Genomic DNA, 20372 nt, shown 5'->3' with positions numbered 1-20372 from the left:
CAACGGCCAACTGGGAGCACCCAACGGTCAACTGGGAGCAGCCAACGGCCAACTGGGAGCACCCAACGGCCAACTGGGAGCACCCAACGGTCAACTGGGAGCAGCCAACAGTCAACTGGGAGCACCCAACGGTCAACTGGGAGCAGCCAACAGTCAACTGGGAGCACCCAACGGTCAACTGGGAGCAGCCAACAGTCAACTGGGAGCAGCCAACGGTCAACTGGGAGCACCCAACGGTCAACTGGGAGCAGCCAACAGTCAACTGGGAGCACCCAACGGTCAACTGGGAGCAGCTGGAGTTGAGACACGGAAGCTCCGGAGATGCCACCAGCCAATGGGGAGCACCCATGGGTGACACGGGGACACCCTTGGGGACACCCCCACCCATTGGGTGACCCCCCCCCACCCATTGGGACCTCACGGAGACCTCGAGGTGCCCCCGGGAGCCCCCGAGATGCCACCAACCCCCCCCTTTCCCCACCCCACCCAGGGCCACCCATGGGTGACACCCACAGGACCCCCCCACCCCCCCTTTGTAAAATTTTTGGGGCTTTTTTACGCACTTTGGGGGGTTTTTTTGGGGTGTTTTTTATTTTTTCGGGACAATTTCGGTTGGTTCGGGGTTTATTTTGTATTTTAATTTAAAGGCGGCGGAAGCTCCGCCCGCAATAAAGAGACTGGTCAGACTGGGGGGACCCAGGAGTTCGAGAGGGACCCAGGAGTTCGGGGAGGGACCCAGGAGTTCGGGAGGGACCCAGGAGTTCGGGAGGGGACCCAGGAGTTCGAGAGGGACCCAGGAGTTCAGGGGGGACCCAGGAGTTCGGGGAGGGACCCAGGAGTTCGGGAGAGGACCCAGGAGTTCGGGAGGGACCCAGGAGTTCGGGAGAGGACCCAGGAGTTCGGGAGGGACCCAGGAGTTCAGGAGGGACCCAGGAGTTCAGGGGGGGACCCAGGAGTTCGGGGAGGGACCCAGGAGTTCGGGAGGGGACCCAGGAGTTCAGGGGGGACCCAGGAGTTCGGGGAGGGACCCAGGAGTTCGGGAGAGGACCCAGGAGTTCGGGAGGGACCCAGGAGTTCGGGAGAGGACCCAGGAGTTCGGGAGGGACCCAGGAGTTCAGGAGGGACCCAGGAGTTCAGGGGGGGACCCAGGAGTTCGGGGAGGGACCCAGGAGTTCAGGAGGGACCCAGGAGTTCAGGGGGGACCCAGGAGTTCGGGGAGGGACCCAGGAGTTCAGGAGGGACCCAGGAGTTCGGGAGGGGACCCAGGAGTTCGGGGGGGACTCAGGAGTTCGGGGGGGACCCAGGAGTTCGGGGTGGGGGGGGTAACCCCAGACTTGGGATTTCCCCCCCCCCAAACTTGGGGATTTTGAGGGTTTTAACCCCAATCTTGGGGTATTCCCCCTAATTTTGGGGGGCAACCGCCCCACACTTGGGGGGGGGTGGCTCAGCCCCTTTTTTTTGGTGTTGGGGGCGGAATCAGCCCCAATTTTGAGGCTTTTAACCCCAATTTTGCTCCCCCCCCCCTCCCCCCCGAAACCGCCACGTCGGGGGTTCCAAGTCCAGCGGAGGCCCCGCCCACCGGGGTGACGTCACGGGGAATCCCTTCCCTCGACCACGCCCCCTCCCCTGGCCACGCCTCCTCCCTCAGCCGCGCCCCCCTCCCCGGCCACGCCCCCCCTCCCTCGGCCACGCCCACTCACTCGGCCACGCCCCATCACTCGGCCACGCCCCCTCCCCGGCCACGCCCCCTCCCTGGCCACGCCCCCCTCCCTTGGCCACGCCCCCTCCCGGGGTATTTAAAGGGGCCCCCCCGGGTTTGTGGGGACAGAGGGAGCCCGAGAGCGCAGGTGACACTTTGGGGACATGTGGGGACACGGGGGGGGTGGGGGGGGGGTGGGGACAAGGGGCAGGTTGGGGGACACGATGGGGACACTTTGGGGACAGGTTGGGGACATTGTCGGGGGGGGGGGATGCGATGGGGATACGGGGTTGGGGACATGGGGGGGGATATTGGGGACATTTGGGGACATTGGGGACAAGGGGCAGGTTGGGGACATGGGGGGGTGGGGACATTGGGGACACGAGGGGACAATTGGGGACATTGGGGGACAAGGGGCGGGTTGGGGACATGGGGGGGTGGGGACACTGGGGACACTTTGGGGACATTTGGGGATGGGGGAGTTGGGGACATTGGGGGACATGGAGGGCTGGGGACACTTTGGGGACATTTGGGGACAAGGTGGGGACATTGGGGACACTTGGGGGCCACTGGTGACACGGGGAGGGACGCGTCGGTGACACTTTGGGGGTGGGGTTGGGGACACTTTTGGGGCCAAGGGGCAGGTTGGGGACAAGGGACACGGGGGGTGGGGACAGACGGGGGGGGGGGGGGGGCGGGGTGGGGACATTGGGGACACGTTGGGGCCAAGGGCCAGGGCTTGGGGACAAAGGCCGCGCTGGGGCCGGGGGGGGGTGGGGACACGTTGGGGACACGTTGGGGACACTTTGGGGACCCCCCTGTGTGTGTGTCCCCCCCCCCCAGGTGTCCCCATGAAGTTCTGGGTGACGCTGGTGGCAGCGGCGCTGCTGGCGGGTCAGTGGCCCCAGTGTCCCCAGTGTCACCCCAATGTCACCCCAGTGTCCCCAATGTCACCCCAGTGTCCCCATTGTCACCCCAGTGTCACCCCAATGTCACCCCAGTGTCACCCCAGTGTCACCCCTGTGTCCCCAATGTCCCCCCATTGTCCCCCAAATGTCCCCAGTGTCCCCCCAGTGTCACCCCAGTGTCCCCAATGTCTCCCCCAGTGTCCCAAATGTCCCCCCCAGTGTCCCCAATGTCACCCCATTGTCCCCCAAATGTCCACAGTGTCCCCACAGTGTCACCCCAGTGTCCCCATTGTCACCCCAGTGTCCCCCCAGTGTCCCCCCATTGTCACCCCAGTGTCCCCAATGTCACCCCAGTGTCCCCATTGTCACCCCAGTGTCACCCCAATGTCACCCCAGTGTCCCCAGTGTCACCCCAGTGTCCCCCAGTGTCCCCAATGTCCCCCCAGTGTCCCCAATGTCCCCAGTGTCCCCACAGTGTCACCCCCAGTGTCCCCAGTGTCCCCCCCAGTGTCCCAAATGTCACCCCAGTGTCCCCCATTGTCCCCCAAATGTCCCCAGTGTCCCCCCAGTGTCACCCCAGTGTCCCCAGTGTCACCCCAATGTCACCCCAGTGTCCCCAATGTCACCCCAGTGTCCCCATTGTCACCCCAGTGTCACCCCAATGTCACCCCAGTGTCCCCAATGTCTCCCCCAGTGTCCCCAGTGTCCCCCCCAGTGTCCCAAATGTCCCCCCATTGTCCCCCAAATGTCCACAGTGTCCCCACAGTGTCACCCCAGTGTCCCCAATGTCACCCCAGTGTCACCCCAGTGTCCCCAATGTCCCCCCAGTGTCACCCCCAGTGTCCCCAATGTCACCCCAGTGTCCCCAGTGTCACCCCAGTGTCACCCCAATGTCTCCCCAGTGTCCCAAATGTCACCCCAATGTCCCTCCAGTGTCCACAGTGTCCCCAGTGTCCCCACAGTGTCACCCCATTGTCCCCCCATTGTCCCCAATGTCACCCCAGTGTCACCCCAGTGTCCCCAATGTCACCCCAGTGTCCCCCCAATGTCACCCCAGTGTCCCCCCAATGTCTCCCCAGTGTCTCTCCATTGTCACCCCATTGTCACCGCAGTGTCCCCCAGTGTCCCCAGTGTCACCCCCAGTGTCCCCCAAATGTCCACAGTGTCCCCAGTGTCCCCCAGTGTCCCCCAGTTCCCCCCCTTGTCCCCCCAGTATCCCCAGTATCCCCCAGTACCCCCCCAGTGCCCCCCAGTTCCCCCCGTTGTCCCCCCAATATCTCCCAGTTTCCCCCAGTATCCCCCCAGTATCCCCCCCTGTTCCCCCATTGTCCCCCCAATATCTCCCCTTGCCCCCCCAGTGCCCCCCAGTATCCCCCAGCGTCATCTCCCATTGTCCCCCCCAGTGTCCCCCAGTATCCCCCAATATCTCCCATTGTCCCCCCAGTGCCCCCCAATATCTCCCAGTGCCCCCCAATATCTCCCAGTATCCCCCAGTGTCCCCCCAGTATCCCCCAGTGCCCCCCATTGTCCCCCCAGTATCTCCCATTGTCCCCCCAATATCTCCCCAGTTCCCCCCAGTGCCCCCCATTGCCCCCCAATATCTCCCCAGTGCCCCCCAATATCTCCCAGTATCCCCCAGTATCCCCCATTGTCCCCCCAGTATATCCCCCCAGTACCCCCCCAGTGCCCCCCAGTATCTCCCATTGCCCCCCCCAGTATCCCCCAGTATCTCCCAGTATCCCCCAATATCTCCCCAGTGCCCCCCAGTATCTCCCAGTATCCCCCAGTATCCCCCATTGTCCCCCCAGTATCCCCCCCAGTGCCCCCCAGTATACCCCCCCAGTACCCCCCAGTGCCCCCCAACATCTCCCATTGTCCCCCCAGTTCCCCCCAGTACCCCCCCCAGTGCCCCCCATTGTCCCCCCAGTATCCCCCAGTGCCCCCCCCAGTGCCCCCCCCCTGACCCCCGCTGCCCCCCAGGTCGCGGGGCGGCCCCGCCCCCCAGCGCGAGCCCCGCCCCCCCCTCCCCCCGCCCCTCCCCCCCTGCGGCTGGTGGCGCCTCCTGGGGGGAGGGGCCGAGCGCGAGGCGGCCCCGGCGCGGGGGGGGGCGCTGCTGCGCGGGGCGCGGTGAGTGGGGGGCGGGAAGCGGGGGGGCACCGGGGCCGGAAATGGGGGGGGAGGAAATGGGGGGGGCACCGGGGGCCGGAAATGGGGGGGAGGAAATGGGGGGGACACCGGGGGGCCGGAAATGGGGGGGGGCGGGAAGCGGGGGGCACCGGGGCCGGAAATGGGAGGGGGAGGAAATGGGGGGGACACCGGGGGGCCGGAAATGGGGGGGGGAGGAAATGGGGGGGGCACCGGGGGGCCGGAAATGGGGGGGGGCGGGAAGCGGGGGGGCACCGGGGGCCGGAAATGGGGGGGGGAGGAAATGGGGGGGCACCGGGGGCCGGAAATGGATGGGGGGCGGGAAGCGGGGGGGCACCGGGGGGCCGGAAATGGGGGGGGGAGGAAATGGGGGGGGGGGAGGAAATGGGGGGGGGGCAGGAAATGGGGGGGGCGGGAGACGGGGGGACAGGAAGTAGGGGGGGGAGGAAATGGGGGGGCAGGAAATGGGGGGGGGCGGGAAATGGGGGGGACAGGAAATGGGGGGACAGGAAATAGGGGGACAGGAAATGGACAGGAAATGGGGGGGCAGGAAATGGGGGGGCGGGAAATGGGGGGACAGGAAATGGACAGGAAGTGGGGGGGCAGGAAATGGGGGGACAGGAAATAGGGGGGCGGGAAATGGGGGGGACAGGAAATGGGGGGACATGGGATGGGGGGGACAGGAAATAGGGGGACAGAAAATGGGGGGACAGGAAACAGGGGGGACAGGAAATGGGGGGGACAGGAAACGGGGGGACAGGAAACGGGGGGACAGGAAATGGACAGGAAATGGGGGGGCAGGAAATGGGGGGACAGGAAACAGGGGGAATATAAAATGGGGGAACCCCAAAAATGGGGGGGGACAGAAACTAGGGGGGACATAAAATGGGGGGGGACCCTAAAACTGGGGGGGGCATGAAATGGGGGCAACCCAAAATGGGGGGGGGACAGAAAATGGGGGGGGACAGAAAATGGGGGGGGACCCCAAAATGGGGGGGGATTAAAAAAATGGGGGGAACCCCAAAAGTGGGGGGAACAAAAAATGGGGGGGGGGGTAAAAAATGGGGGGGATAAAAAAGGGGGGGGACCCCAAAAATGGGGGGGGGACAGAAAATGGGGGGGAACAGAAAATGGGGGGGATAAGAAATGGGGGGACCCCAAAAATGGGGGGGACACAGCCCACAATCGGGGGGGGGGGACATAAAATAGGGGGGGGACCCCAAAATTTGGGGGGGAGAATTAAATGGGGGGAGACAGAAAAGAGGGGGGACCCCAAAATTGGGGAGGACGGGACCCCAAAGGCCGTGGGCCCCATAGGGCACTGTGGGCCCCGTGGGGACAATGTGGGTCCCATAGGGACTTGGGGACCCCGTAGTGACTTGGGGACCCCAAGATGACACCACGGGCCCCATAGGGACTTGGGGGCACCAAGGGGACCCCATAGACCCCATAGGACACTGTAGGCCCCATAGGGTCTTGGGGGACCCCGTAGTGACTTGGGGACCCCATAGGGATTTGGGGACCCCAAGATGACACCCCAGGCCCCATAGGGACTTGGGGGCCCCAAGGGGACCCCATAGGCCCCATAGGGACACTGTGGGTCCCGTAGGGACTTGGGGGACCCCGTGGTGACTTGAGGGACCCCGTAGTGACTCGGGGACCCCAAGATGACACCATGGGCCCCATAGGGACTTGGGGGCCCCAAGGGGACCCCATAGGCCCCATAGGACACTGTAGGCCCCATAGGGACTTGGTGGATCCCGTAGGGACTTGGGGGTCCCCGTAGTGACTTGGGGACCCCAAGATGACACCCCAGGCCCCATAGGGACTTGGGGGCCCCAAGGGGGCACCATAGGCCCCATAGGGACAATGTGGATCCCGTAGTGACTTGGGGGACCCCATGGGGACTTGGTGGATCCCGTAGGGACTTGGGGGACCTCGTAGTGACTTGGGGACCCCAAGATGACACCATGGGCCCCATGGGGACTTGGGGACCCCAAGATGACACCATGGGCCCCATAGGGACTTGGGGGCCCCAAGGGGACCCCATAGGCCCCATAGGGACACTGTAGGCCCCACAGGGACACTGTAGGCCCCACGGGGACTTGGTGGATCCCGTAGGGACTTGGGGGATCCCGTAGTGACTTGGGGGTCCCCGTAGTGACTTGGGGACCCCAAGATGACACCATGGGCCCCATAGGGACTTGGGGGCCCCAAGGGGGCGCCAAGGCCCCATAGGGACACTGTGGGTCCCGTAGGGACTTGGGGGACCCTGTAGTGACTTGGGGACCCCAAGATGACACCACGGGCCCCATAGGGACTTGGGGACCCCAAGGGGACACCATTGGCCCCATAGGGACACTGTGGGTCCCGTAGGGACTTGGGGGTCCCCGTAGTGACTTGGGGACCCCAAGATGACACCCCAGGCCCCATAGGGCACTGTAGGCCCCATAGGGACTTGGGTGACCCCGTAGGGACTTGGGGAACCCCATAGTGATTTGGGGACCCCAAGACGACCCCATAGGCCCCATAGGACACTTTAGGCCCCATGGGGACTTGGGTAGATCCCGTAGGGACTTGAGGGACCCCACAGGGACTTGGGGACCCCAAGATGACACCCCAGGCCCCATAGGGACTTGGCGGATCCCGTAGTGACTTGGGGGACCCCCTGGTGACTTGGGGGACCCCGTAGTGACTTGGGGGACCCCAAGATGACACCATGGGCCCCATAGGGACTTGGGGGCCCCAAGGGGACCCCATAGGACCCATAGGACACTGTAGGCCCCACGGGGACTTGGGGACCCCGTAGTGACTTGGGGGATCCCGTGGTGACTTGGGGGACCCCGTAGTGACTTGGGGACCCCAAGGGGACACTATAGGCCCCATGGGGACTTGGGGGTCCCCGTAGTGACTTGGGGACCCCAAGATGACACCCCAGGCCCCATAGAGACTTGGGGGCCCCAAGGGGACCTCATAGGACACTGTAGGCCCCATGGGGACTTGGGGGTCCCCGTAGTGACTTGGGGGTCCCCCGTCTGGAGCCGGGGGTCCCCCGGCTGACCCGTGTGTCCCCGCGTTGTCCCCGCAGGCAGCTGGTGACGTCCGTGGCGCGGAACGTGGCCGCCGAGGCCGAGGCGGCGCGGGCCCGGGCGGCCGAATACGGCGCCGAGCTGCGGGCGTGGCTGGAGCAGAGTTGGGGGGACCTCAAGAGTCGGGGGGTCGCCTACGGGCGCAAACTGCGCCGGAGGCTCCACCGCGACGGCGACGAGCTGCGGCGGCGCTGGGCGGCGCTGCGCGGCGCCCGCGGGGACCCCCCGCCGCACGAGCCCTGAGGGGGACCCCCACCCCGAAAATGGGGAGGGGACCCCCAGAGATGGTGATTCGGGGCGTTCCCCACCTCGCACCCCAATAAAGGATGATGAGAGAGTCGGGGGGTCTTGTGGGTTTGGGGTGGGGGGGACACCCCGAAATGGGGTGGGGAGCCTGAAAATGGGATGGGGAGCCCAAAATATGGGGGACACCCCGAAAATGGGGTGGGGAGCCCGAAGTATGGGGGGACACCCCGAAAATGGGGTGGGAACCCCAAAATATGGGGGACACCCCAAAAATGGGATGGGGAGCCTGAAAATGGGATGGGGAGCCCGAAATATGGGGGACACCCCAAAAATGGGGTGGGGAGCCCGAAATATGGGGGACACCCCGAAAAATGGGGCTGGGAGCCCGAAATATGGGGGGACACCCCGAAAATGGGATGGGGAGCCTGAAATATGGGGGACACCCCAAAAATGGGGCTGGGAGCCCAAAATATGGGGGGACACCTGAAAATGGGGGGGAACCCCAAAATACGGGGGGACACCCCGAAAATGGGATGGGGAGCCTGAAAATGGGATGGGGAGCCCGAAATATGGGGGACACCCCGAAAATGGGGCTGGGAGCCCGAAATATGGGGGGACACCCCAAAAATGGGATGGGGACCCCAAAAATGGGATGGGGAGCCCAAAATATGGGGGACACCCCAAAAATGGGATGGGGACCCCAAAAATGGGATGGGGAGCCCAAAATATGGGGGGACACCCCGAAAATGGGGCCGGGGACCCCCAGAGATGGTGATTCGGGACGTTCCCCACCTCGCACCCCAATAAAGGATGATGAGAGAGTCGGGGGGGTCTTGTGGGTTTGGGGTGGGGGGGACACCCCGAAAATGGGATGGGGAGCCCGAAATATGGGGGACACCCCGAAAATGGGATGGGGACACCAAAAATGGGATGGGAACCCCAAAATATGGGGGGACACCCCGAAAATGGGATGGGGAGCCCGAAATATGGGGGACATCCCAAAAATGGGGCTGGGGACCCCCAGAGATAGTGATTCGGGGCGTTCCCCACCTCGCACCCCAATAAAGGATGATGAGAGAGTCGGGGGGGTCTTGTGGGTTTGGGGTGGGGGGGACACCCCGAAATGGGGTGGGGAGCCCGAAATATGGGGGACACCCCAAAAATGGGATGGGGAGCCCGAAATATGGGGGACACCCCGAAAATGGAGTGGGGACCCCAAAAATGGGATGGGGACCCCAAAAATGGAATGGGGAACCCAAACTATGGGGGACACCCCGAAAATGGGGCTGGGAGCCCGAAATATGGGGGGACACCCCAAAATGGGATGGGGACCCCAAAATATTGGGGACACCCCGAAAATGGGGTGGGAACCCAAAATATGGGGGACATCCCAAAAATGGGGTGGGAACCCCAAGATGTGGGGGACATCCCAAAAATGGGATGGGGAGCCCGAAATATGAGGGGACACCCTGAAAATGGGGCTGGGAACCCCAAAATATGGGGGACACCCCGAAAAATGGGATGGGAACCCCAAAATACGGGGGACACCCCAAAAATGGGATGGGGAGCCCGAAATATGGGGGGACACCCGAAAATGGGGTGGGAACCCCAAAATATGGGGGACACCCCGAAAATGGGATGGGGAACCCAAAATATGGGGGGACACCCTGAAAATGGGGCTGGGAGCCCAAAATAAAGGGGGACACCCCAAAAATGGGATGGGGAGCCCGAAATATGGAGGACACCCCAAAATGGGATGGAGACCCCAAAAATGGGATGGGGAGCCCAAAATATGGGGGACACCCCAAAAATGGGGCTGGGAGCCCAAAATATGGGGGGACTCCCCGAAAATGAGGTGGGAACCCCAAAATACAGGGGGACACCCCAAAAATGGGATGGGGAGCCCGAAATATGGGGGGACACCCGAAAATGGGGTGGGAACCCCAAAATATGGGGGACACCCCAAAAATGGGATGGGGACCCCAAAAATGGGATGGGGAGCCCAAAATATGGGGGACACCCTGAAAAAGAGGCTCGGAGCCCAAAATACAGGGAGACACCCCAAAAATGGGGCTGGGAGCCAGAAATATGGGGGGACACCCCAAAAATGGGATGGGGAGCCCGAAATATGGGGGACACCCCGAAAATGGGGTGGGAACCCCAAATATGGGGGACACCCGAAAATGGGGCTGGGGACCCCAAAATATGGGAGGACACCCCAAAAATGGCCCTGGGGACCCCAAAATAAGCCGCTGGGGACCCCAAGAATGGGGGGGGCACCCCGAAAATGGGGCTGGGGAGCCCGAAAATATGGGGCTGGGGACCCAGAAATATGGGGGGGACACCCCGAAAATTTTGCCCCCAAATCCCGCCCCTCCCCCACCCCAAATTCCCCACCCCCCCAACCCGCCCCTCCCCCCACTCTCCCCCCCCCGTCTCGCCCCTCCCCCCCCCCCCCTTGGCCCCTCCCCCCCCCCGCCCCGTGTCCCCGAACTTTGCCCCCCCCGGCCCCTCCCCCTCCCCCACCCACCCCCATAAAAGGGGGAACCGGGGCGGGGGGGGGAGGGGAAGAGCGAGACCAACGGAGCAGGTGGGGGGGGGACCCCAAAAATGGGGGGAAACGAGGGGGGGAAACCCCAAAAAATGGAAGGGGGGGGTGGGGGAGGGGAGGGGGTGTTTTGGGGGGGGTTGAGCCTCAAAAATGGGGGGAAAAGGGGTGGGGACCCCAAAAATGGGGGGGGGAAAGGGGGTGGGGGAGGGGGATGAACCCCAAAAATGGGGTGGGGGAGGGGAGTGGGTGTTTTGGGGGGGGGTTGGACCCCAAAATGGGGGGGGGAAGGGGGTGGGGACCCCAAAAATGGGGGGAAAAGGGGATGGGGTTTTGGGGGGGATTTGGAGGGACAACCCCCCCTTTTAATTTTGGGGTTCCCCCCCCCCCCCATAGGGTGAATCATGGCCGGGGGTCCCCCCAAAACCCGGGTGGTGGCGGCGCTGCTGCTGCTGCTGATCTGGGACGGTGAGACCCCCCCCCCCCAAATTCACCCCCCCGGATCCCGGACCCCCAAAATCGACCCCCAGGGACCCCCTGAACCCCCAAAATCGACCCCCCTGGACCCCCAAACACCCCAATATCGACCCCCCCAGACCCCCTGAAGCCCCAAAATCCACCTCCAGGGACCCCCAGACACCCCAAAATCGACCCCCAGACACCCCAAAATTGACCCCCCTGAACCCCCAAAATAGACCCCCAGGAACCCCCAGACCCCCCTGTATTGACCACCCCGGAACCCCCAAAATCGACCCCCCTGGAACCCCCAGACCCCCCAAAATCGACCCCCAGGGACCCCCTGAACCCCCAAAATCGACCCCCAGGGACCCCCAGACACCCCAATATTGACCCCCCCGGAACCCCCAAAATCGACCCCCAGGGACCCCCAGACCCCCCAATATTGACCCCTCCAGACCCCCTGAACCCCCAAAATCGACCTCCAGGGACCCCAAAATCGACCCCCCCGGACCCCTGAACCCCCAAAATCGACCCCCAGGGACCCCCAGACACCCCAAAATCGACCCCCAGGGACCCCAATATTGACCCCCCCGAACGCTGAACCCCCAAAATTGACTCCCAGGGACCCCCAGACACCCCAAAATTGACCCCCCCGGAACCCCCCGAACCCCCAAAATTGCCCCCCCCCGGACCCCCAGACACCCCAATATTGACCCCCCCGGAACCCCCCGAACCCCCAAAATTGCCCCCCCCGGACCCCCAGACACCCCAATATTGACCCCCCCGGAACCCCCTGAACCCCCAAAATCGACCCCCCTGGACCCCCAGACACCCCAAAATTGACCCCCCCGAACCCTGAACCCCCAAAATCGACCCCCAGGGACCCCCAGACACCCCAAAATCGACCCCCAGACACCCCAAAATTGACCCCCCCGGACCCCGAACCCCCAAAATCGACCCCCAGGGACCCCCAGACCCCCCAAAATCGACCCCCAGGGACCCCAAAATTGACCCCCCCGGACCCCGAACCCCCAAAATCGACCCCCAGGGACCCCCAGACCCCCCCAAATTGCCCCCCCCAGACCCCCCAATATTGCCCCCCCGGACCCCCAGACCCCCCCAACTCGCCCCCCCGCCCCCCCCAACCGGCCCCTCCCCCGCAGCCGCCGGCGCCGCCCCCTCGGCCCCGCCCCCCCCCGGCCGCCCCTCCCCCCTCTGGGGGTACCTGGGGGGCGTGGGGGAGGTGACCCGAGAACTGTGGGGGAGACTGAGCGTGCCCGGAGCCCCCCAGAGGCTGCGGTGAGAGGGGACGGGACGGGGGGACGGGGGACAGGGGACAGGGGGACAGGGGGACATGGGGACATGGGACAGGGGGACATGGGGATATGGGGACATGGGGGATATGGGACGGGGGGACATGGGGACATGGGACAGGGGGACATGGGACAGGGGGACATGGGACAGGGGGACAGGGGGATATGGGACATGGGGACAGGGGGACATGGGGACAGGGGGACATGGGGACATGGGGACATGGGGATATGGGACAGGGGGACAGGGGGGATATGGGGACAGGGGGACATGGGGACAGGGGGACAGGGGGACATGGGGATATGGGGATATGGGACAGGGGGACAGGGGGGATATGGGGACATGGGGACAGGGGGCATGGGGACAGGGGGACATGGGGACATGGGGACATGGGGATATGGGACAGGGGGACAGGGGGGATATGGGGACAGGGGGACAGGGGGACATGGGGACATGGACATATGGGGATATGGGGACAGGGGACATGGGGACAGGGGGACAAGGGGACAGGGGGACAGGGGGATATGGGGACATGGGGACATGGGGGATATGGGGACAGGGGGACATGGGGACAGGGGGATATGGGGACAGGGGGACATGGGGATATGGGACATGGGGATATGGGGACAGGGGGACATGGGGACAGGGGGACATGGGGATATGGGGCAGGGGGATATAGGGACAGGGGGACATGGGGACAGGGGGCGTCATGGTGGTGCCACCTCTGCCCCCAATATCCTCCTGTCCCCCTGTCCCCATATCCCCATGTCCCCATGTCCTATGTCCCCCTGTCCCCCTGTTCCCATATCCCCATGTCCCCATGTCCTATGTCCCCCTGTCCCCCTGTCCCCATATCCCCATGTCCTATGTCCTATGTCCCCCTGTCCCCCCGTCCCCCCGTGTCCCCGTCCCCGTCCCCACGTCCAACGTCCCCCTGTCCCCAGGGACGCCTATGACAGGGGCACCTCGGCCGTTCTGACCTACACGGGGATCCTGAGCGACCAGCTCTACCACTGGTGGCAGGGGGAGCAGTGACCCCCAACCGGGGGGCCCGTCCCCTGCCCCCCAGTTTGTGTCACCACCCCCCAGTTTGGTGTCACCACCCTCGGGTTGGTGTCACCACCCCCGGGTTTGTGTCACCACCCCCCGGTTGGTGTCACCCCCCCCAGTAAATCGTGTGTCCCCCCTCCCAGTAAAGGTGCTGCTGGGTCTTGTTCTTGGCGGGGGGGGGGGTGTGGGACCAGTATAGACCAGTATAGACCAGTATAGACCAGTATAAACCAGTACACACTGGTGCAGCCCTGCCTGGCTTCTAGATCCCAGTACAGACCAGTACAGACCAGTATAGACCAGTGCAGCCCTGCCTGGCCTCTAAATCCCAGTAAAGACCAGTATAGACCAGTACACACCAGTACAGACCAGTACAGACCAGTGCAGCCCTGCCTGGCTTCTAGATCCCAGTTCAGACCAGTATAGACCAGTACAGCCTTGCCTGGCCTCTAAATCCCAGTAGAGACCAGTATAAACCAGTACAGACCAGTATAGACCAGTACAGACCAGTATAGACCAGTGCAGCCCTGCCTGGCTTCTAGATCCCAGTACAGACCAGTACAGACCAGTATAGACCAGTGCAGCCCTGCCTGGCTTCTAGATCCCAGTACAGACCAGTATAGACCAGTATAGACCAGTATAAACCAGTACACACCGGTGCAGCGCTGCCTGGCTTCTAGATCCCAGTACAGACCAGTATAAACCAGTACAGACCAGTGCAGCCCTGCCTGGCTTCTAGATCCTAGTTCAGACCAGTATAGACCAGTACAGCCTTGCCTGGCCTCTAAATCCCAGTAGAGACCAGTATAAACCAGTACAGACCAGTGCAGCCCTGCCTGGCATCTAGATCCCAGTACAGACCAGTACAGACCAGTATAGACCAGTATAGACCAGTACAGACCAGTACAGACCAGTACAGCCCTGCCTGGCCTCTAAATCCTAGTATAGACCAGTATAGACCAGTACAGACCAGTACAGCCCTGCCTGGCTTCTAGATCCCAGTACAGACCAGTACAGACCAGTATAGACCAGTGCAGCCCTGCCTGGCCTCTAAATCCCAGTAGAGACCAGTATAGACCAGTGCAGCCCTGCCTGGGTTCTAGATCCCAGTACAGGCCAGTATAGACCAGTATAGACCAGTACAGCGCTGCCTGGCTTCTAGATCCCAGTACAGACCAGTATAGACCAGTACAGCGCTGCCTGGCTTCTAGATCCCAGTTCAGACCAGTATAGACCAGTATAGACGAGTACAGCCCTGCCTGGCTTCTAGATCCCAGTACAGACCAGTACAGACCAGTATAGACCAGTGCAGCCCTGCCTGGCTTCTAGATCCCAGTACAGACCAGTATAGACCAGTATAGACCAGTATAGACCAGTGCAGCGCTGCCTGGCTTCTAGATCCCAGTACAGACCAGTATAGACCAGTATAGACCAGTATAGACCAGTGCAGCCCTGCCCGGCTTCTAGATCCCAGTACAGGCCAGTATAGACCAGTATAGGCCAGTACAGCGCTGCCTGGCTTCTAGATCCCAGTTCAGACCAGTATAGACCAGTACAGCCTTGCCTGGCCTCTAAATCCCAGTAGAGACCAGTATAAACCAGTACAGACCAGTGCAGCCCTGCCTGGCTTCTAGATCCCAGTACAGACCAGTACAGACCAGTATAGACCAGTATAGACCAGTATAAACCAGTGCAGCCCTGCCTGGCTTCTAGATCCCAGTACAGACCAGTACAGACCAGTATAGACCAGTATAGACCAGTACAGACCAGTACAGACCAGTACAGCCTTGCCTGGCCTCTAAATCCTAGTATAGACCAGTATAGACCAGTACAGACCAGTACAGCCCTGCCTGGCTTCTAGATCCCAGTACAGACCAGCACAGACCAGTATAGACCAGTATAAACCAGTACACACCGGTACAGCGCTGCCTGGCTTCTAGATCCCAGTACAGACCAGTATAGACCAGTATAAACCAGTGCAGCCCTGCCTGGCTTCTAGATCCCAGTACAGACCAGTATAGACCAGTACAGAGCAGTACAGACCAGTACAGACCAGTACAGCCTTGCCTGGCCTCTAAATCCCAGTAGAGACCAGTATAAACCAGTACAGACCAGTACAGCCCTGCCTGGCTTCTAGATCCCAGTACAGACCAGTATAGACCAGTATAGACCAGTGTAGACCAGTACAGCCCTGTCTGGCCTCTAAATCCCAGTAGAGACCAGTATAGACCAGTACAGACCAGTACAAACCAGTACAGACCAGTACAGCCCTTCTGGCCTCTAAATCCCATTAGAGACCAGTATAGGCAAATACAGACCAGTACAAACCAGTACAGACTAGTACAGACCAGTACAGCCCTGCCTGGCTTCTAGATCCCAGTACAGACCAGTATAGACCAGTGCAGACCAGTACAGACCAGTGCAGCCCTGCCTGGCCACTGGCTCCCTGTACAGACCAGTACAGACCAGTGTAGACCAGTACAGTCCTGTCTTGCTGCTGGAGCCCAGTATGGGCCAGTAAAACCCAGGAGGGACCAGTACAGACCAGTATGGACCAGTACAGACCAGTATGGACCAGTATGGTCTGTGATGGACGGCAGGAGCGGCCGCCTTCTCCAGGTCCCAGTACAGACCAGTACGGACCAGTACAGACCAGTACAGACCAGTACAGCCCTGCCCGGCTGCTGGAGCCCAGTATGGGCCAGTACAGACCAGTATCTCCCAGTACAGACCAGTTTAATGAAGCCTTAATTCATTCGGGACCCTTTAAGGCCGAAGCCCCGCCCCCTCAGTAGAGACCACGCCCAGTTTCCTAGAGGGGGGACCCAGGAGTTCCCTGGGGGCTGTGGGGGGAGGCCCGCACTCCTGGGTCCCCCCCGAACTCCTGGGTCCCTCCCGAACTCCTGGGTCCTGCCCCGAACTCCTGGGTCCCCCCCGAACTCCTGGGTCCCTCCCGAACTCCTGGGTCCTGCCCCGAACTCCTGGGTCCCCCCCGAACTCCTGGGTCCCTCCCGAACTCCTGGGTCCTGCCCCGAACTCCTGGGTCCCTCCCCGAACTCCTGGGTCCCCCCCGAACTCCTGGGTTCCTCCCGAACTCCTGGGTCCTCCCCCGAACTCCTGGGTCCCTCCCCGAACTCCTGGGTCCCTCCCGAACTCCTGGGTCCTGTCCCGAACTCCTGGGTCCTCCCCCGAACTCCTGGGTCCCTCCCCGAACTCCTGGGTCCCTCCCGAACTCCTGGGTCCTGCCCCGAACTCCTGGGTCCCCCCCGAACTCCTGGGTCCCTCCCCGAACTCCTGGGTCCCTCCCGAACTCCTGGGTCCCCCCCTCTCAGACGCGGCGCCCCCTAGAGGGGATCCCCCCCCACTCTTATGGGGGCGGGATTGGGGGGCGGGGGGGAGGGGAAGCCCTTAAAGGGCCAGCGCCCTCTTTCTTTAGGGAGGGGGCGGGGGAGCGGCACTTCTGCAAACGGCTCCGATGACGTCATGCGGGGGCGAACCCAGGCGTCCGGGAGGGACCCAGGCGTCCGGGGGGAACCCCGGAGCTCGGGAGGGACCCAGGAGTTCGGAGGTGAACCCAGGCGTCCGGGAGGGACCCAGGCGTCCGGGAGGGACCCAGGCATCCGGGCGGGGAACCCAGGCGTCCGGGGACTTGTGACACCCCCTCCCTCCCACCCCCGCACCCCCAGGGGACCCAGGCGTCCGGGTGTCACCGCTCCGCCCCCGCGCCCCCTCTCACAGGGGACCCAGGCGTCCGGGGGAGGCCCTATAGGCGGCCTATAGGTGGCCCTAAGCCCCGCCCCCCATAAGCCCCGCCTCGCCCCCTATAACGGTCCCCGCTCCCTCCCCGGCCCCATTGCCGCCCCGGCCCCACGGCGGGATGCGCCCCCAGAGAGGTACGCGGGCCCTTTAAGGGGAAAAGAGGGGACTCTGGCCCTTTAAGGGGGGTCGGTGGGGCGCTGGCCCTTTAAGAGACCCGGGAGAGTGGACGCTGGCCCTTTAAGAGGCCTTTTGGGGGGAGATGCTGGCCCTTTAAGAGACCTGATGGAGGGGGCACTGGCCCTTTAAGAGACTGGGAGGGGGTTGCTGGCCCTTTAAGAGTTGCTTTTAGAGGGCGCTGGCCCTTTAAGAGAGATGCGCGGCGCCTTTAAGAGGAAGCCGGAGGGGGGTGAGGGCTCTTTAAGGGGCTGGGGGGTCCCTCCCGAACTCCTGGGTCCCTCCCGAACTCCTGGGTCCCCCATCACTTGGGTCCCTCCCGAACTCCTGGGTCCCTCCCGAACTCCTGGGTCCCCCATCACTTGGGTCCCTCCCGAACTCCTGGGTCCCCCCCGAACTCCTGGGTCCCTCCCGAACTCCTGGGTCTCTCCCCGAACTCCTGGGTCCCTCCCGAACTCCTGGGTCCCCCCCGAACTCCTGGGTCCCTCCCGAACTCCTGGGTCTCTCCCCGAACTCCTGGGTCCCTCCCGAACTCCTGGGTCCCCCATCACTTGGGTCCCTCCCGAACTCCTGGGTCCCTCCCGAACTCCTGGGTCCCCCATCACTTGGGTCCCTCCCGAACTCCTGGGTCTCTCCCCGAACTCCTGGGTCCCTCCCGGACGCCTGGGTTCCCCGACTCGGCCCCTGGGGGAGGGGGGGGGATCCCCTGGACAGGGGATCGAGTGGGCGGGGCCCCAGCCGGGACGGGCGATGACGTAGTGGGAATCCCCGTGACGTAGCAGCGGGGGATTCCACGCTCCGCTCCTCTGCTCCGCCCGCCCCCGCCGGGGAACCCAGGAGTTCGGGGGGGACCCAGGAGTTCGGGGGGGACCCAGGAGTTCGGGAGGGACCCAGGCGTCCGGGGGGGACCCAGGAGTTCGGGGAGGAGCCAGGAGTTCGGGAGGGGACCCAGGAGTTCGGGGGGGACCCAGGAGTTCGGGAGGGGACCCAGGAGTTCGGGGGGGACTCAGGAGTTCGGGGAGGACCCAGGAGTTCAGGATGGACCCAGGAGTTCGGGGAGGACCCAGGAGTTCGGGAGGGGACCCAGGAGTTCGGGGAGGACCCAGGAGTTCGGGGGGGACCCAGGAGTTCGGGGAGGACCCAAGAGTTCAGGAGGGGACCCAGGAGTTCGGGAGGGGACCCAGGAGTTCGGGGGGAACCCAGGAGTTCGGGGAGGACCCAAGAGTTCAGGAGGGGACCCAGGAGTTCGGGAGGGGACCCAGGAGTTCGGGGGGGACCCAGGAGTTCGGGGAGGACCCAGGAGTTCAGGATGGACCCAGGAGTTCGGGGAGGACCCAGGAGTTCAGGAGGGGACCCAGGAGTTCGGGAGGGGACCCAGGAGTTCGGGAGGGACCCAGGAGTTCGGGGTGGGACCCAAGAGTTCGGGGGGGCGGGACCCAGGCATCCAGGAGGGGACCCAGGCGTCCGGGTGAGCCTCCCACCCCCGCAGGCGGCCGCTCCCCCGCGTCCCCCCCCCAGACGGTGAAGCAGATGCTGAAGGTGCTGAGGCAGCAACAGAGCGGGGGGAGGAGACCCTCGGTGAGTGCCCCTCCCCCCACCCCCCCCCAGGGGACCCAGGCGTCCGGGGGATTCCCCACGCCCACCTCCGGACGCCTGGGTCCCCCCGTATTTTTTGTGTCCCTTCCCCCACCCGGCTGATCTCAACCCCTCCCCCCAGGGTTTGGCTGCACCCGCCCCGCCCCCCCCGGCTGGTGAGTGACCTCTGACCCCGTCACCCCCATGTCCCCCTGTCCCCACATCCCCCTCTCCCCATATCCCCCTGTCCCCCTGTCCCCATATCCCCCTGTCCCCATGTCCCCATATCCCCATGTCTCCTGTCCCCATATCCCCCATATCCCCCTGTCCCCATGTCCCCCTGTCCCCCTGTCCCCATATCCCCCTGTCCCCATGTCCCCCTGTCCCCCTGTCCCCACGTCCCCCTCTCCCCATATCCCCCTGTCCCCATGTCCCCCTGTCCCCCTGTCCCCATATCCCCATATCTCAATGTCCCCCTGTCCCCCTGTCCCCACGTCCCCCTCTCCCCATGTCCCCCTGTCCCCATGTCCCCCTGTCCCCCTGTCCCCATATCCCCCATGTCCCCCTGTCCCCATGTCCCCCTGTCCCCATATCCCCCATGTCCTCCTGTCCCCATGTCCCCATGTCCCCATGTCCCCATGTCCCCCTGTCCCCATATCCCCCATGTCCCCCTGTCCCCATGTCCCCATATCCCCATGTCCCCATGTCCCCATGTCCCCATGTCCCCCTGTCCCCATATCCCCCTGTCCCCATGTCCCCATCTCCACCCGTCCCCATGTCCCCATGTCCCCCTGTCCCCATGTCCCCCTGTCCCCCTGTCCCCATGTCTTACTGTCCCCATGTCCCCCCAGGTGCCCCAGGTCCGTCACCCTCTGCCCCCTGGCCCGGCCCCCCCCCACCACCCCCCGCGTCTTGTGGGGTCCCCTCTGTGCCCCATCTTGACCCTGGGGGGGCCTACGGTGGGGGACCCCCCAGTTTGGGGGGCGGCCAGGTGAGTTGGGACACAGGGGGGGCAACTGGGGGTCAATGAGGGCGCAGTGGGGTCTTTGGGGGTCCGTGGGGGCAACAGTGGGTCAATGGGGGGCAATGGGGGCAATGTGGGGCAATGGGGATCAATGGGGGACAATGGGGGGGTAAATGGAGTCAATGGGGGTCAATGGGGGCAATGTGGGGCAATGGGGATCAATGGGGGACAATGGGGGGTAAATGGAGTCAATGTGGGGCAATGGGGGCAATGTGGGGCAATGGGGATCAATGGGGGACAATGGGGGGGGTGAATGGAGTCAATGGGGGTCAATGGGGGCAATGTGGGGCAATGGGGATCAATGGGGGACAATGGGGGGTTAAATGGAGTCAATGGGGGCAATGTGGGGCAATGGGGATCAATGGGGGACAATGGGGGGTAAATG

At 63.7% G+C, this 20372-nt stretch overlaps 2 protein-coding genes and 1 long non-coding RNA gene across 3 annotated transcripts; all 3 read left to right on the top strand.

Annotated features, from left to right (window-relative positions):
* Positions 1-1835: 1835 nt before the first annotated feature.
* On the top strand, positions 1836-8171 carry LOC136000741 (uncharacterized). The gene is made up of 4 exons (XR_010607747.1): positions 1836-1847; positions 2543-2593; positions 4588-4734; positions 7841-8171. It is a non-coding gene; the product is annotated as an uncharacterized LOC136000741 (long non-coding RNA).
* LOC136000740 (DNA-directed RNA polymerase II subunit RPB1-like) lies at positions 2753-4570 on the top strand. The gene is made up of 3 exons (XM_065654693.1): positions 2753-2887; positions 3259-3581; positions 4492-4570. Exons 1-3 carry the CDS (start codon positions 2753-2755, stop codon positions 4568-4570), a joined length of 537 nt encoding a protein of 178 aa, XP_065510765.1.
* A 2486-nt stretch (positions 8172-10657) lies between the features above and the next one.
* On the top strand, positions 10658-13586 carry APOC2 (apolipoprotein C2). The gene is made up of 4 exons (XM_065654695.1): positions 10658-10677; positions 11032-11103; positions 12258-12393; positions 13350-13586. Exons 2-4 carry the CDS (start codon positions 11040-11042, stop codon positions 13438-13440), a joined length of 291 nt encoding a protein of 96 aa, XP_065510767.1. The 5' UTR covers positions 10658-10677; positions 11032-11039; the 3' UTR covers positions 13441-13586.
* The last annotated feature ends 6786 nt before the right edge of the window (positions 13587-20372 follow it).

The sequence above is a fragment of the Caloenas nicobarica genome, chromosome 34 (genome assembly GCF_036013445.1).
Source record: "Caloenas nicobarica isolate bCalNic1 chromosome 34, bCalNic1.hap1, whole genome shotgun sequence".
NCBI lineage: Eukaryota > Metazoa > Chordata > Aves > Columbiformes > Columbidae > Caloenas > Caloenas nicobarica.
The sequence above is the reverse complement of the archived record's forward strand: the minus strand, read 5'-3'. Positions and strand labels throughout refer to the sequence as shown.

What these genes read in the sequence shown, in the direction of transcription:
- LOC136000740 (XM_065654693.1), top strand. Translation starts at nt 2,753, where the DNA reads ATGTCCCCAGTGTCCCCCCAGTGTCACCCCAGTGTCCCCAATGTCTCC. An exon ending in GTCCCCACAGTGTCACCCCA is followed by an intron (nt 2,888 to 3,258) that starts GTGTCCCCATTG and finishes TTGTCACCCCAG; the next exon opens with TGTCACCCCAATGTCACCCC. An exon ending in CCCCACAGTGTCACCCCATT is followed by an intron (nt 3,582 to 4,491) that starts GTCCCCCCATTG and finishes TTGTCCCCCCAG; the next exon opens with TTCCCCCCAGTACCCCCCCC.
- APOC2 (XM_065654695.1), top strand. Translation starts at nt 11,040, where the DNA reads ATGGCCGGGGGTCCCCCCAAAACCCGGGTGGTGGCGGCGCTGCTGCTG. An exon ending in GCTGCTGCTGATCTGGGACG is followed by an intron (nt 11,104 to 12,257) that starts GTGAGACCCCCC and finishes CCTCCCCCGCAG; the next exon opens with CCGCCGGCGCCGCCCCCTCG. An exon ending in GGAGCCCCCCAGAGGCTGCG is followed by an intron (nt 12,394 to 13,349) that starts GTGAGAGGGGAC and finishes CCCTGTCCCCAG; the next exon opens with GGACGCCTATGACAGGGGCA.